General features: G+C 33.1%; 1 protein-coding gene and 1 non-coding gene across 2 annotated transcripts; one reads left to right on the top strand and one right to left on the bottom strand.

Moving 5' to 3' along the window:
• Nucleotides 1–2,549: 2,549 nt before the first annotated feature.
• Nucleotides 2,550–2,657, top strand: LOC112724160 (small nucleolar RNA R71). Its single transcript, XR_003163337.1, has one exon. It is a non-coding gene; the product is annotated as a small nucleolar RNA R71 (small nucleolar RNA).
• A 7,476-nt stretch (nucleotides 2,658–10,133) lies between these two features.
• Nucleotides 10,134–12,508, bottom strand: LOC112722274 (protein STAY-GREEN, chloroplastic). Its single transcript, XM_025773262.3, has 4 exons — nucleotides 12,173–12,508; nucleotides 11,892–12,065; nucleotides 11,558–11,725; nucleotides 10,134–10,682 (listed from the first exon to the last, which is right to left on the bottom strand). Exons 1-4 carry the CDS (start codon nucleotides 12,296–12,298, stop codon nucleotides 10,320–10,322), a joined length of 831 nt encoding a protein of 276 aa, XP_025629047.1. The 5' UTR covers nucleotides 12,299–12,508; the 3' UTR covers nucleotides 10,134–10,319.

Raw genomic sequence — 12,508 nt, 5'->3', positions numbered from 1 at the left:
AGGTATCTCAGGGATCTCTTGATCTGCAGTCAAATGTTCTACCACTGAGCTATAGACCCTTGATGGAAGCTTTTGTCTTTCTTTTCCTCTTTCTAGAGGTTTCTCTGGCCTTAGGTGCCATCAATGGTTATGGAAAAAACAAAAAAGCTATGCTTTTACCACACCAAACTTAGAATGTTGCTCGCCCTCGAGCAAAAGAAGAAAGAATAGAAGAATAAGAAGAAGATATGGAGGAGATGGAGGGAGATGTGTATTCGGCCATATGGGTGGGATTGGGTGGGAAAGAGATGTTGAATTTTGAAGGAAAGTGGGTGTTTGGTAAAGGGTTAATTAGGGAAGAGTGTTTATTGGGAATAGAGGATGATTGAGAAGAGAGAAGAGAGTGAGTGGAGGTGGGTGGGGATCCTGTGGGGTCCACGGATCCTGAGGTGATCCTGTGAGGTCCACAGATCTTGAGGTGTCAAGGCATTTACATCCCTGCACCAATTTAGGCATGTAAAATGCCCTTGCACACAACTCTGGGCGTTCAGCGCCAGGTTGGTGCCCATTTTGGGCGTTCAACGCCCCTTTGCTGCCATTTCTGGCGTTGAACGCCAGAACCATGCTTGTTCTGGGCGTTCAGCGCCAGAACTATGCTCTGTTCTGGCGTTTGAACGCCAGACAGATGCTCCTCCAGGGTGTGATTTTTCTTCTGCTGTTTTTGATTCCGTTTTCAATTTTTATATTTATTTTGTGACTCCACATGATCATGAACCTAAGAAAACATGAAAAACAATAAAAATAAGAATTAGATAAACATTGGGTTGCCTCCCAACAAGCGCTTCTTTAATGTCAATAGCTTGACAGTGGGCTCTCATGGAGCCTCATAGATGTGCAGAGCTTTGTTGAGACTCTCCAACACCAAACTTAGAGTTTGGATATGGGAGTTCAACACCAAACTTAGAGTTTGGTTGTGGCCTCCCAACACCAAACTTAGAGTTTGACTGTGGGGGCTCTGGTTGACTCTGCTTTGAGAGAAGCTTTTCAAGCTTCCTCTCCATGGTTGCAGAGGGAGATCCTTGAGTTTTGAATACAAGGGAGTTCTCATTCCATTGAAGGACTATTTCACCTCTGTCAACATCAATCACAGCTCTTGCTGTGGCCAGGAAAGGTCTTCCTAGGATGATAGATTCATCCTCTTCCTTTCCAGTATCCAGGACTATGAAATCAGTAGGTATGTAAAGGCCCTCAACCTTTACTAATACATCTTCTACTTGTCCATAAGCCTGTCTTCTTGAGCTGTCTGCCATCTCTAGTGAGATTTTAGCAGCTTGTACCCCATAGATTCCCAGTTTCTCTATTACAGAGAGGGGCATGAGGTTTATTCCTGAACCAAGGTCACACAGAGCCTTAAAGATCATGGTGCCTATGGTACAAGGGATTATGAACTTTCCAGGATCCTGTCTCTTCTGAGGCAATGTCAGTTGATCCAGATCACTTAGTTCATTGATGAACAAGGGAGGTTCAACTTCCCAAGCATCAATGCCAAATAATTTGGCATTCAGCTTCATGATTGCACCAAGAAACTTGGCAGTTTACTCTTCAGTAACATCCTCATTCTCTTCAGAAGAAGAATATTCATCAGAGATCATGAAGGGCATAAGGAGGTTCAATGGAATCTCTATAGTCTCTAGATGAGCCTCAGAGTCCTTTGGTTCCCCAGAGGGAAGCTCCTTATTGATCACTGGACGTCCCAGGAGGTCTTCCTCCTTGGGATTCACGTCCTCTCCTCTCCTCACAGGTTCGGCCATGGCGCTTATGTCAATGGCCTTGCACTCTCCTTTTGGGTTCTCTTCTGTATTGCTTGGGAGAGTACTAGGAGGGATTTCAGTGATCCTTTTACTCAGCTGGCCCACTTGTGCTTCCAGATTTCTAATGGAAGACCTTGTTTCATTCATGAAACTTACAGTGGCCTTAGATAGATCAGAGACTAGATTTGCTAAATTAGAAGCATTTTGTTCAGAGTTCTCTGTCTGTTGCTGAGTTGATGATGGAAAAGGCTTGCTATTGCTAAACCTGTTTCTTCCACCATTATTAAAGCCTTGTTGGGCCTTTTGATCCTTCCATGAGAAATTTGGATGATTTCTCCATGTTGAGTTATAGGTGTTTCCATATGGTTCACCTAAGTAATTTACCTCTGCTATTGTAGGGTTCTCAGGATCATAAGCTTCTTCTTTAGAAGATGCCTCTTGAGTACTGTTGGATGCAGCTTGCATTCCATGCAGACTCTGAGAAATCATATTGACTTGCTGAGTCAATATTTTATTCTGAGCCAATATGGCATTTAGAGTATCAACCTCAAGAACTCCCTTCTTCATAGGCATCCCATTACTCACAGGATTCCTTTCAGAAGTGTACATGAACTGGTTATTAGCAACCATGTCAATGAGTTCTTGAGCTTCTGCAGGCGTTTTCTTTAGGTGAATGGATCCACCTGCAGAAGTGTCCAGTGACATCTTTGATAGCTCAGATAAACCATCATAGAATATATCCAGGATGGTCCATTCTGAAAGCATGTCAGAAGGACATTTTTTGGTCAACTGTTTGTATCTTTCCCAAGCTTCATAGAGGGATTCACCTTCTTTCTGTCTGAAGGTTTGAACATCAGCTCTAAGCTTGCTCAGCTTTTGAGGAGGAAAGTACTTGGCTAAGAAAGCCGTGACCAGCTTATCCCAAGAGTTCAGGCTGTCTTTGGGTTGAGAATCCAACCATAATCTAGCTCTGTCTCTTACAGCAAAAGGGAAAAGCATGAGCCTGTAGACTTCAGGATCTACTCCATTAGTCTTAACAGTATCACATATCTGCAAGAATTCAGTTAAGAACTGAAAAGGATCTTCAGATGGAAGTCCATGAAACTTGCAGTTCTGCTGCATCAGAGAAACTAATTGAGGTTTCAGCTCAAAGTTGTTTGCTCCAATGGCAGGAATGGAGATGCTTCTTCCATGTAAATTGGAATTAGGTGCAGTAAAGTCACCAAGCATCTTCCTTACATTATTATTATTTTCGGCTGCCATCTCCTCTGCCTGTTCGAAAATTTCTGAAAGGTTATCTCTGGATTGTTGTATTTTAGCTTCTCTTAATTTTCTCTTCAGAGTCCTTTCAGGTTCTGGATCTGCTTCCACAAGAATGCTCTTATCCTTGCTCCTGCTCATATGACAAAGAAGAAGGCACAGAAAAATAATAATAATAATGGAGATCCTTTATACCACAGTATAGGGATCCCTGTGTGAGTGGAAGAAGAGGGGGAGACAAAGAATGTAATATAATGGAAGAAACACAACTGTGAGGATGGAAGAGAGATGAAATGAGATGTTAGGATATGAATGAATAAATAGAATGAGATGGGGGAGGGATAATTTTCGAAAATTATTTTGAAAAAGAGTTAGTGATTTTTGAAAAATGGTTTTTGAAAAATTGTTAGTATTTTTCGAAATTTTTTTTTTTGAATTTAAAAATAAAAATGATTAGTTAATTAAAAAGAAATTTTGAAAAAGGGGGAAGATATTTTCGAAAAAATGGGAGAGAGAGTTAGTTAGGTAGTTTTGAAAAAGTTAAGAAACAAACAAAAAGTTAGTTAGTTAGTTGAAACAAATTTTGAAAAGATAAGAAGTTAGGAAGTTAGAAAAGATATTTTGAAAAGATATTTTTGAAAAAGATAAGATAAGAAGATATTTTTGAAAAGATATGATAAAATTAGTTTTGAAAAAGATTTGATTTTTGAAATCACAATTAATGACTTGATTCATAAGAAATCACAAGATATGATTCTAGAACTTAAAGTTTGAATCTTTCTTAACAAGCAAGTAACAAACTTCAAATTTTTTGAATCAAAACATTAATTGATTATGTTATTTTCGAAAATTTGGTCTAAAAATAAGAAAAAGATTTTTGAAAAATATTTTTGGAATTTTCGAAAATAACTAAGAATTTTGAAAAAGATTTGATTTTTGAAAAAGATTTTGAAAAAGATAAGATTTTCAAATTGAAAATTTGATTTGACTCATTGGCAACAACTTGATTTTTTTAAAAATTTTTGAAAAAGTCAATCCAAATTTTCGAATTTGATGAGAGAAAAAAGGGAAAGATATTTTTTTGATTTTTTTGAATTTTTATGATGAGAGAGAATAACAAGAAAAATATGCAATGCATGAAATTTTTAGATCAAAACAATGAATACATGCAAGAATGCTATGAATGTCAAGATGAACACCAAGAACACTATGAATGTCATGATGAACATCAAGAACATATTTTTGAAAAATTTTTAATGCAAAGAAAACATGCAAGACACCAAACTTAGAATTCTTTAATGCTTACGCACTAAGAATTCAAGAATGCATATGATAAACATGAAAAGACACAAAACAAAAATTCATCAAGATCAAACAAGAAGACTTACCAAGAACAACTTGAAGATCATGAAGAACACTATGAATGCATGATATTTTCGAAAAAATGCAAGATGCATATGCAAGTGACACCAAACTTATAATGTGACTCAAGACTCAAACAAGAAACAGAAAATATTTTTGATTTTTATGATTTTCTAATTTTTTTTTTTTTTGGATTTTTATTTTATATTTTTCGAAAAATTATTTAGAAAAAGGAAAAATAAGGATTCCAAAATTTTTAATATGAATTCCAGGAATCTTGCCATGTTAGTCTTAAAGCTCCAATCAAAGGGTCTGGCATGACTTAACAGCCAGCCAAGCTTTAGCATATAATTACATGGGCTGGAGTGATTAGTTGAATACCAATCCCAAAGTAGTTTGGGTATGGCTTTACAGCCAGATATGAATCAACATATTTCATGAAACACTAGAATTCATTCTTAAAAATTTTGAAGCCATAGAATAATTTATTTTTGAAAACATTATTTTTATTATTTTATTTTATTTTATTTTATTTTTTTTTTCCGAAAACAAAAGAAAAATTTTTGAAAGCTTTTTGAAAAAATTTTTTGAAAACAAAACAAAAAGAAAATTACCTAATCTGAGCAACAAGATGAACCGTCAATTGTCCAAACTCAAACAATCCCCGGCAACGGCGCCAAAAACTTGGTGCACGAAATTGTGATACATATCCATGGCTTCAAAGGCCTGGTGCTCTGATCTAGTTTTATTGTCTGTCACAACTTCGATACAACTAACCAGCAAGTGCACTGGGTCGTCCAAGTAATACCTTACGTGAGTAAGGGTCGAATCCCACGGAGATTGTTGGTATGAAGCAAGCTATGGTCACCTTGTAAATCTCAGTCAGGCGGATATAAAACAGTTATGTGGTTTTCGAATATTAATTAATAAAATAGGGATAGAAATACTTATGTAATTCATTGGTAGGAATTTCAGATAAGCGAATGGAGATGCTTTCGTTCCTCTGAACCTCTGCTTTCCTGCTATCTTCATCCAATCAGTCTTACTCCTTTCCATGGATGGCTTTATGCAAGGGCATCACCGTTGTCAGTGGCTACATCCCCTCCTCTCAGTGAATAATATGCTCACGCACCCTGTCACGGCACGGCTATTCATCTGTCGGTTCCCGATCATACTGGAATAGGATTCACCCTCCTTTTGCGTCTGTCATTAACGCCCAGCATTCGCGAGTTTGAAGCTCGTCACAGTCATTCAATCATTGAATCCTACTCGGAATACCACAGACAAGGTTTAGACTTTCCGGATTCTCTTGAATGCCGCCATCATTCTAGCTTACGCCACGAAGATTCTGGTTAGGAGATCTAAGAGATACTCATTCTAGCTTAATTCATGTAGAACAGAAGTGTTTGTCAGGCACGCGTTCATAAGGGGGAAGGATGATGAGCGTCACACATAATCATCACCTTCATCACGTTCTTGGGTGCGAATGGATATCTTAGAAGCGAAATAAGAAGAATTGAATAGAAAACAGTAGTACTTGCATTAATCTTTGAGGAACAGCAGAGCTCCACACCTTAATCTATGGAGTGTAGAAACTCTACCGTATGAAAATACATAAGTGAAGGTCCAGGCATGGCCGAGATGGCCAGCCCCCTAAACGAGATCACAGGATCAAAATACAATCCAGGATGCCTAATACAATAGTAAGAGGTCCTATTTATAATAAACTAGTTACTAGGGTTTACATGAGTAAGTAATTGATGCATAAATCCAGTTCCTGGGCCCACTTGGTGTGTGTTTGGAATGAGCCTGAGTGTTGCACGTGCAGAGGCCATTTGTGGAGTTGAACGCCAGTTTCTGTGCCAGTTTGGGCGTTCAACTCTGGTTTTGGATCCTTTTCTGGCGCTGGACGCCAGATTTGGGCAGAAAACTGGCGTTGAACGCCAGTTTACGTCGTCAATTCTTGGCCAAAGTATGAACTATTATATATTGCTGGAAAGCCCTGGATGTCTACCTTCCAACGCAATTGGAAGCGCGCCATTTCGAGTTCTGTAGCTCCAGAAAATCCACTTTGAGTGCAGGGAGGTCAGAATCCAACAGCATCAGCAGTCCTTCTTCAACCTCTGAATCTGATTTTTGCTCAAGTCCCTCAATTTCAGCCAGAAAATACCTGAAATTACAGAAAAACACACAAACTCATAGTAAAGTCCAGAAATGTGAATTTAACATAAAAACTAATGAAAACATCCCTAAAAGTAACTAGATCCTACTAAAAACATACTAAAAACAATGCCAAAAAGCGTATAAATTATCCGCTCATCAGCTGTCACAGATAAAATTCAGTTAAAATAACTCATTTTACTAAATCTAATTTACTAAACTCCCGGATAATAATAATTTAACTTACAAATTTAATCAAAAATCCTGTTGGGTTATTTCGAATGCTTCATAATTTTTAAAAATTACGATATTATTATACATATTAATTATTTTAGCCACACTTCTTCCTAAGGCAAGCATTGAATTAATTTAGTCATAGATAATTTATCGGTCAATAATAATAATTCCTTTACTACTAACTACAGTTTCTAATTTACCATTAATAATAATAACTAATACATAAATTCGGTTCTTATTTAATTAATAATGTTAAACTTTATTATTAAAACCTCAACTATATATATATATATATATATATATATATATATATATATATATATATATATATATATATATATATTATATATCAATTAAAAAACTAACAACAAACATATAATTAATACTTAAAAACAAATATATTATATTTTATAAAATCTAATTATTAATCAAAATTCCCAATACTATTACAAAAAATTATACACTAATTTAATATATTTATTGTTACAAAAAATTAGCATAATTTCTAAAATTATAATTTCTAAAGTTAATTATAAAAGTTAATTAATTAATTACAATTTCTAAAATTATTACAAAAAATTTTTAAAATATTCTTTAACTAATAACATCTAAACATATATCTCTAACTATTATTTAAACATATATTTTTAAATTTCTAACAATAATAATATTTCTGTCATATATATACCTAGCTTCAATTTCTAACAATACTAAAAAATAAATTTTTAACAAAAATAATTATAATTCTAAAATTTGAAAAGGTTTAAAAAAATAAACTTACATAATCAGGATGACAGAAATAATTTACAATAATATAAAATTCAGGATGATCAATATTTTAACTTTATGTTTCTTTGGCATTGTTTAATTTTTTTTCCATTCTGTGAAGAACAACTTGAAAAAAGAAGAAGGAGAGAATAGTATGACTATGAGGGTTAGGGACACTCTGATAGTGATTTCGGACTGAGGGAGTGGGACAACAAGGAGGATATGTTTATGTTGGGTTCAGAAACACCGTTCACAGGGGAGCTTGGGCTGCACGATACGTAGATGTTAACCGTCTGTGTGATCCCCACAAATCGGACCGTCCGATCGCTCTTCTCCTTATTATACAGTCTAAGTTCTTCACACCTGACACCATACCCTGGTAAAGTACACATGTACCCCATATTTACAGCCTACTCCATTAACGACTCTATATGAAAATTAAAAAACGTTGAAATGAATATAAAATATAAAATAAATAAACAATAACATAATGACAAAACATACGGGACTCACCATCATCACAACTTGGCTTGCAGTGGCGAGATGGGCAGAGGGAGGTTGGCCGCCATCCCATCAATCCATCATGGAATACATGTTTTTTTCATGTTATGACAGTTACGTTCCTTCCCTTTCTTTCCATTCTTCCTAATTCCAACTCCGTCCAATTTTGTGTTTTCATTCTTATACAAATAAATTAAAAAATACTAAGCAAAAGATGTCACTAATTCGATATGAAAAATGTTAACAACCAATATTTTTTTATTAATATCGCTCAATATTCTAGATTATATTTTATTTTTATATATTAAAAATTAAAACTTGTAATATAAAAAATTATTTATTAACCAAATGTGATATATGTTATTAGTTAGCATTTTATACCATAAATTTTTTATGAAATCGGTTAATAAAATAACGAAATGATAAATGTAATTAATTTATAATGTCCGAAAGATAAAGACTAATTTAAAAAATGTCTTGGAAACGAATTTGGATTCTCTAAATTTTAAATTTGTACTTTAGAGAGTAAAGTATGATCTTCTACCCTTGAATGGTTTCTCTTTCATATTTATTTTTGGTCCCATGCTACTTGTACAACACTAATCAGCCTTTAATAATATTTAATTATTTTTTTATTAAAATATATCCCTATTTTTTAGATACATATCTATAAATTAATTTAATTTAAATATTAAAAACAAAAATTTTTCTAACAACATAACCCACTTCATAGGTAGTTACTGGGACTTTACTTCTTTTACGTAACTTCTGATAACAAATACGATTTGTTATTTTTTTTTACGTAACATTCACACTGCATTAGTGAATTTCAAACGAACAGGAGCTAAAGCCTCCTCTTTTCATCGGTGAAAGGTATCACCACCTTCCAGCAGAAGCACCCTCTCGTCTTCATTGGTGGAAGGTATCACCACTTTTTATACCTGTACTTAATTAATGTTATGAAATATCATGTTCATCATTTTTAATTATATTTAAAAATAAACATACAAATTCCATTCTTATTTAATTGGAAGAAGTTTGAGTTTATTTAATTTTATCAATAGAATTGTTATAAATAAAATATTTTGAGTAAAGAAGCAAAAAAAAATCTAAAGTTTGAGAGAGAAGATGTAGCTGATATGGTCATAAAAATTGTGTTTTTATTTTTCAATTATAACACATTTAATAGTAGAATATTATATACAAAATATTTTTAAAACACATCCAAAATCGTAAAATTTTAGTTTTTAAATATAAACGTTTTTAAAATCGTTAAATTCTAGTTTTTAAATATAAAAGTTTTCAAAAATCAGTTAAACTCACTTCAATTATTTTTTTTATTCAAAATATTTAAAACTCATGTAAACAACACATCTAAAATTAAATAAACAACATAAACATATTTAAAATTATGTATTAACACATCTAAATTATTGTCATTATAGTTCTAAATTACATATTGAACACAGAAAAAATTAAACTCAAATACACATCCAAAATTATAAGAATGTACTCTAAATATTTTATAACACATCCAAAACTTATGTAAAAAAACTTATATATGTACATAAAAACATAATGAATAACATAAACACATCCAAAATTAATTTAGAATTTAATAAGGGGGAGACGCTGCAGCTCTGGATCTTTACGGAATGAAGATTTTACTAGTGATTTAAGATAGTTTAAGATTTATTTTAGAATTTTAAATTCGAAATTTTGAATTCTAACTAATTTTATTTTTGAATGTGTATTTAAATTGTAATATATTAATAATTAAATATATTAAATATGAGACAGAAATTTAAAATTAAAATTAAAATTTTAAATTTCGGTTTTATTTAGTTTGTATTTTGAATGTGTATTTAATTTTAACAAGACACTAAATCTATTTATAATTTTTAGATGTGTTTGTTTTATTTTTTTTAAATTATTGTAATAAAAGACTGAATATTGTACAACTTTTAAAGGATACCTAGTTGAATTTTAAAATAAATAATAAGAGATCACACTTTATTCTCTAAAATGAAATTCAAACTTTAGAGAATCGAAATGTTTTGGGACTGATTTAACTTTGATCATTAACCTGTTGAATCAGTTTACAAACCTAAATCAGAAAAGGAAAAGTAGGCACCAACACCAAATTTGTATTTACATTAAATAATTCATTTAATTTTGGTTTTCCCAAGTGACAAACACGCACATGGAAGAAGTGATAGTTCTAAAACATTTGAGGCTACTTCACAAGATGTGCTGATCCCTAAACTCGTCATATGTTTTATCGTGGTCACGTTTATGATGACGATGATGATGATGCTGTGAACATGAAGAGCATGAAGAAGGGTTACGATTCTTGCTAGTAGAAGTAGACGGTGGGAAGCAACAATTACATTCCTCTTGGCACGGTTCTTGTGGCGTACCCTCGTTACTATTTGTTGTGTGGGACCCAGTTGAAGCCGAAGACGCATCCTTCAGTGGGCCCCAACATTCCACCTTGTTGTAGTCTGGAATGTTTGAGTGGAAATATACCCAAACCTCTGCATCTTCCAGTTCTGGGTAGTTCCTTAACAAGTCCCCATCTCCATGAACAAACGCCTTCAATACCTAATCCATACCATAAATTCAATATAGAAACACAATCATGTTATATGTAACACAAAAATCAGTCAAATATATTTGAGGATAACTATTTGATGGAATAAATATTTTATTTTGTCTAATTAATTCTTAATTATTCAAATAATTAGCCTAAATTATTCTGGTGATTTATTGATGTATCAAAGGCTAGTTAGATCCATAATCAGACTATTAATCAATTACTTAAATAATTAAAAGCTAATGAATATTTTTGAATAGTAAAAGAATGAGTTAATATTCAATTTGGTCTCTAAATTTATATCCGAGTTTTAATTTAATCTTTGAAGTTTTAATTGTCTTTCTTTAGTTTTCAAACTTTGCAAATATGATTCACATTAGTTTCTGAAACAATTTCTGCCACAAAAACGTTAATAAAGTGCTGATATGAACAGCTAAATGTCATATTGGAACTTGTAAAACAATGTCATTATGGTTTTAGTGTTTAAATAGTCCAAAAAGATTTCGGATCACTTGTTTTAGGAGAAAAAATTTCAATAAATAATATCACTTACAATGTTTTTTTGGACTATTGGAATGTCAAAAATAAAATAATATCGTTTTACAGACGTGGCATTCAGCTGTCTATGTTAATATTCCATTAATGTTTGTGTATTAAAAATTAGCCTAGAGATTAATGTGAGTCATATTGATAAAGTTTAGAAATTAAATAAAAGCATTTGAAACTTCAAACACTAAATTGAGACTACATACAATTGAGGGGACAAATTAAATATTATTTCAAAAAAAAGTAATGTCTTTCAAATAACCAGTGAGAAACCGAAAAGGCTATTTAATGTTTAAGCAAAGTTTAGAAATGTTGGTCAATGGTCAATGCTTATTACCACAGGAAGCTCCTTGCAGAAGATGTAGTATCTAAACCTAGCGCATAGATCAAGGAGAAAATGACCACCACTTATGTGACAATGAACGTGCAGAGACATCTTCCCTTTAATCTTCCTCCAATGTGCCACCACATCATCTCTTTGCAATTTGTTGTACCAACCTTGCAACTGCAATCAACATCAACAATTAATTAATAATCACTCTTATAATATATACGTCACCATGTCAAGTGTTATTAATGTGTTCATTTCCTAATCCAAAAATTACAAGTGTTCAATGTTCATCACTTGCTCTGTTTTTTTTTTTCTTTCAGAGAACAAAACAAAGAATTACCTGAGAGTTGTTAATGGATTGGGAGATAGCAAGAGTGATCTTAGAGGTTACGTCGCTATGTGTGAGGGTGTAAGTTCTTGGAAGATTTGCAGGGTGTTTCTTTTCGTCTACTCCTAAGAACAACACCTTCAACTTCGATGCTTCAAATATTGCTGGCCCAAACAACCTTGCCACCTGTCATTCAATTCATATCACCAAAACCAAAACCAATAACAACAATTAAAAGGTCTTCCTTCGACAAACAAAACCAGAAAATTCAAATTAAAATTAAAGTTACATACAGGAAAAATGAATTGGTTCTTTTTCTTCCATAGTGCTTTTCTGTGAGGAAGAAAAACAGAGTCTTGCTGCTCCCTGAGCGAAGGCTTGAGATTAGACGGAACCAAAGCATTCGTTAAAGTTCCCATGCTTCTAATGAATATCTGAATCTGAATTAATGTATGACTCCTCTTAATATAATAAAAGAATGAACTAATAAGAAGAGGCTAGCTATGTTGTCATCTGTTTCTTGCTTCAACCTGCTTTAGCTTTTACTTGTTAGCTATAATAAAGTAGAAAAAGAAAGCAAGCAAATGGAAGGTGTGTTTAGACTTTAGATGCGTGAAGTGGTGTGTGAC

Source organism: Arachis hypogaea, chromosome 11 (genome assembly GCF_003086295.3).
Source record: "Arachis hypogaea cultivar Tifrunner chromosome 11, arahy.Tifrunner.gnm2.J5K5, whole genome shotgun sequence".
Lineage (NCBI taxonomy): Eukaryota > Viridiplantae > Streptophyta > Magnoliopsida > Fabales > Fabaceae > Arachis > Arachis hypogaea.
Note: the sequence above shows the minus strand (reverse complement) of the source record. Positions and strands in the feature narration are given on the sequence as shown.

Excerpts from the sequence above, each read along its gene's own strand:
- LOC112722274 (XM_025773262.3), bottom strand. The coding sequence starts at position 12,298 with ATGGGAACTTTAACGAATGCTTTGGTTCCGTCTAATCTCAAGCCTTCG. Across the intron at positions 12,066-12,172 it reads AGAACCAATTCATTTTTCCT|GTGGCAAGGTTGTTTGGGCC; the intron begins GTATGTAACTTT and ends ATTGAATGACAG. Across the intron at positions 10,683-11,557 it reads TCTGCAAGGAGCTTCCTGTG|GTATTGAAGGCGTTTGTTCA; the intron begins GTAATAAGCATT and ends GGTATGGATTAG.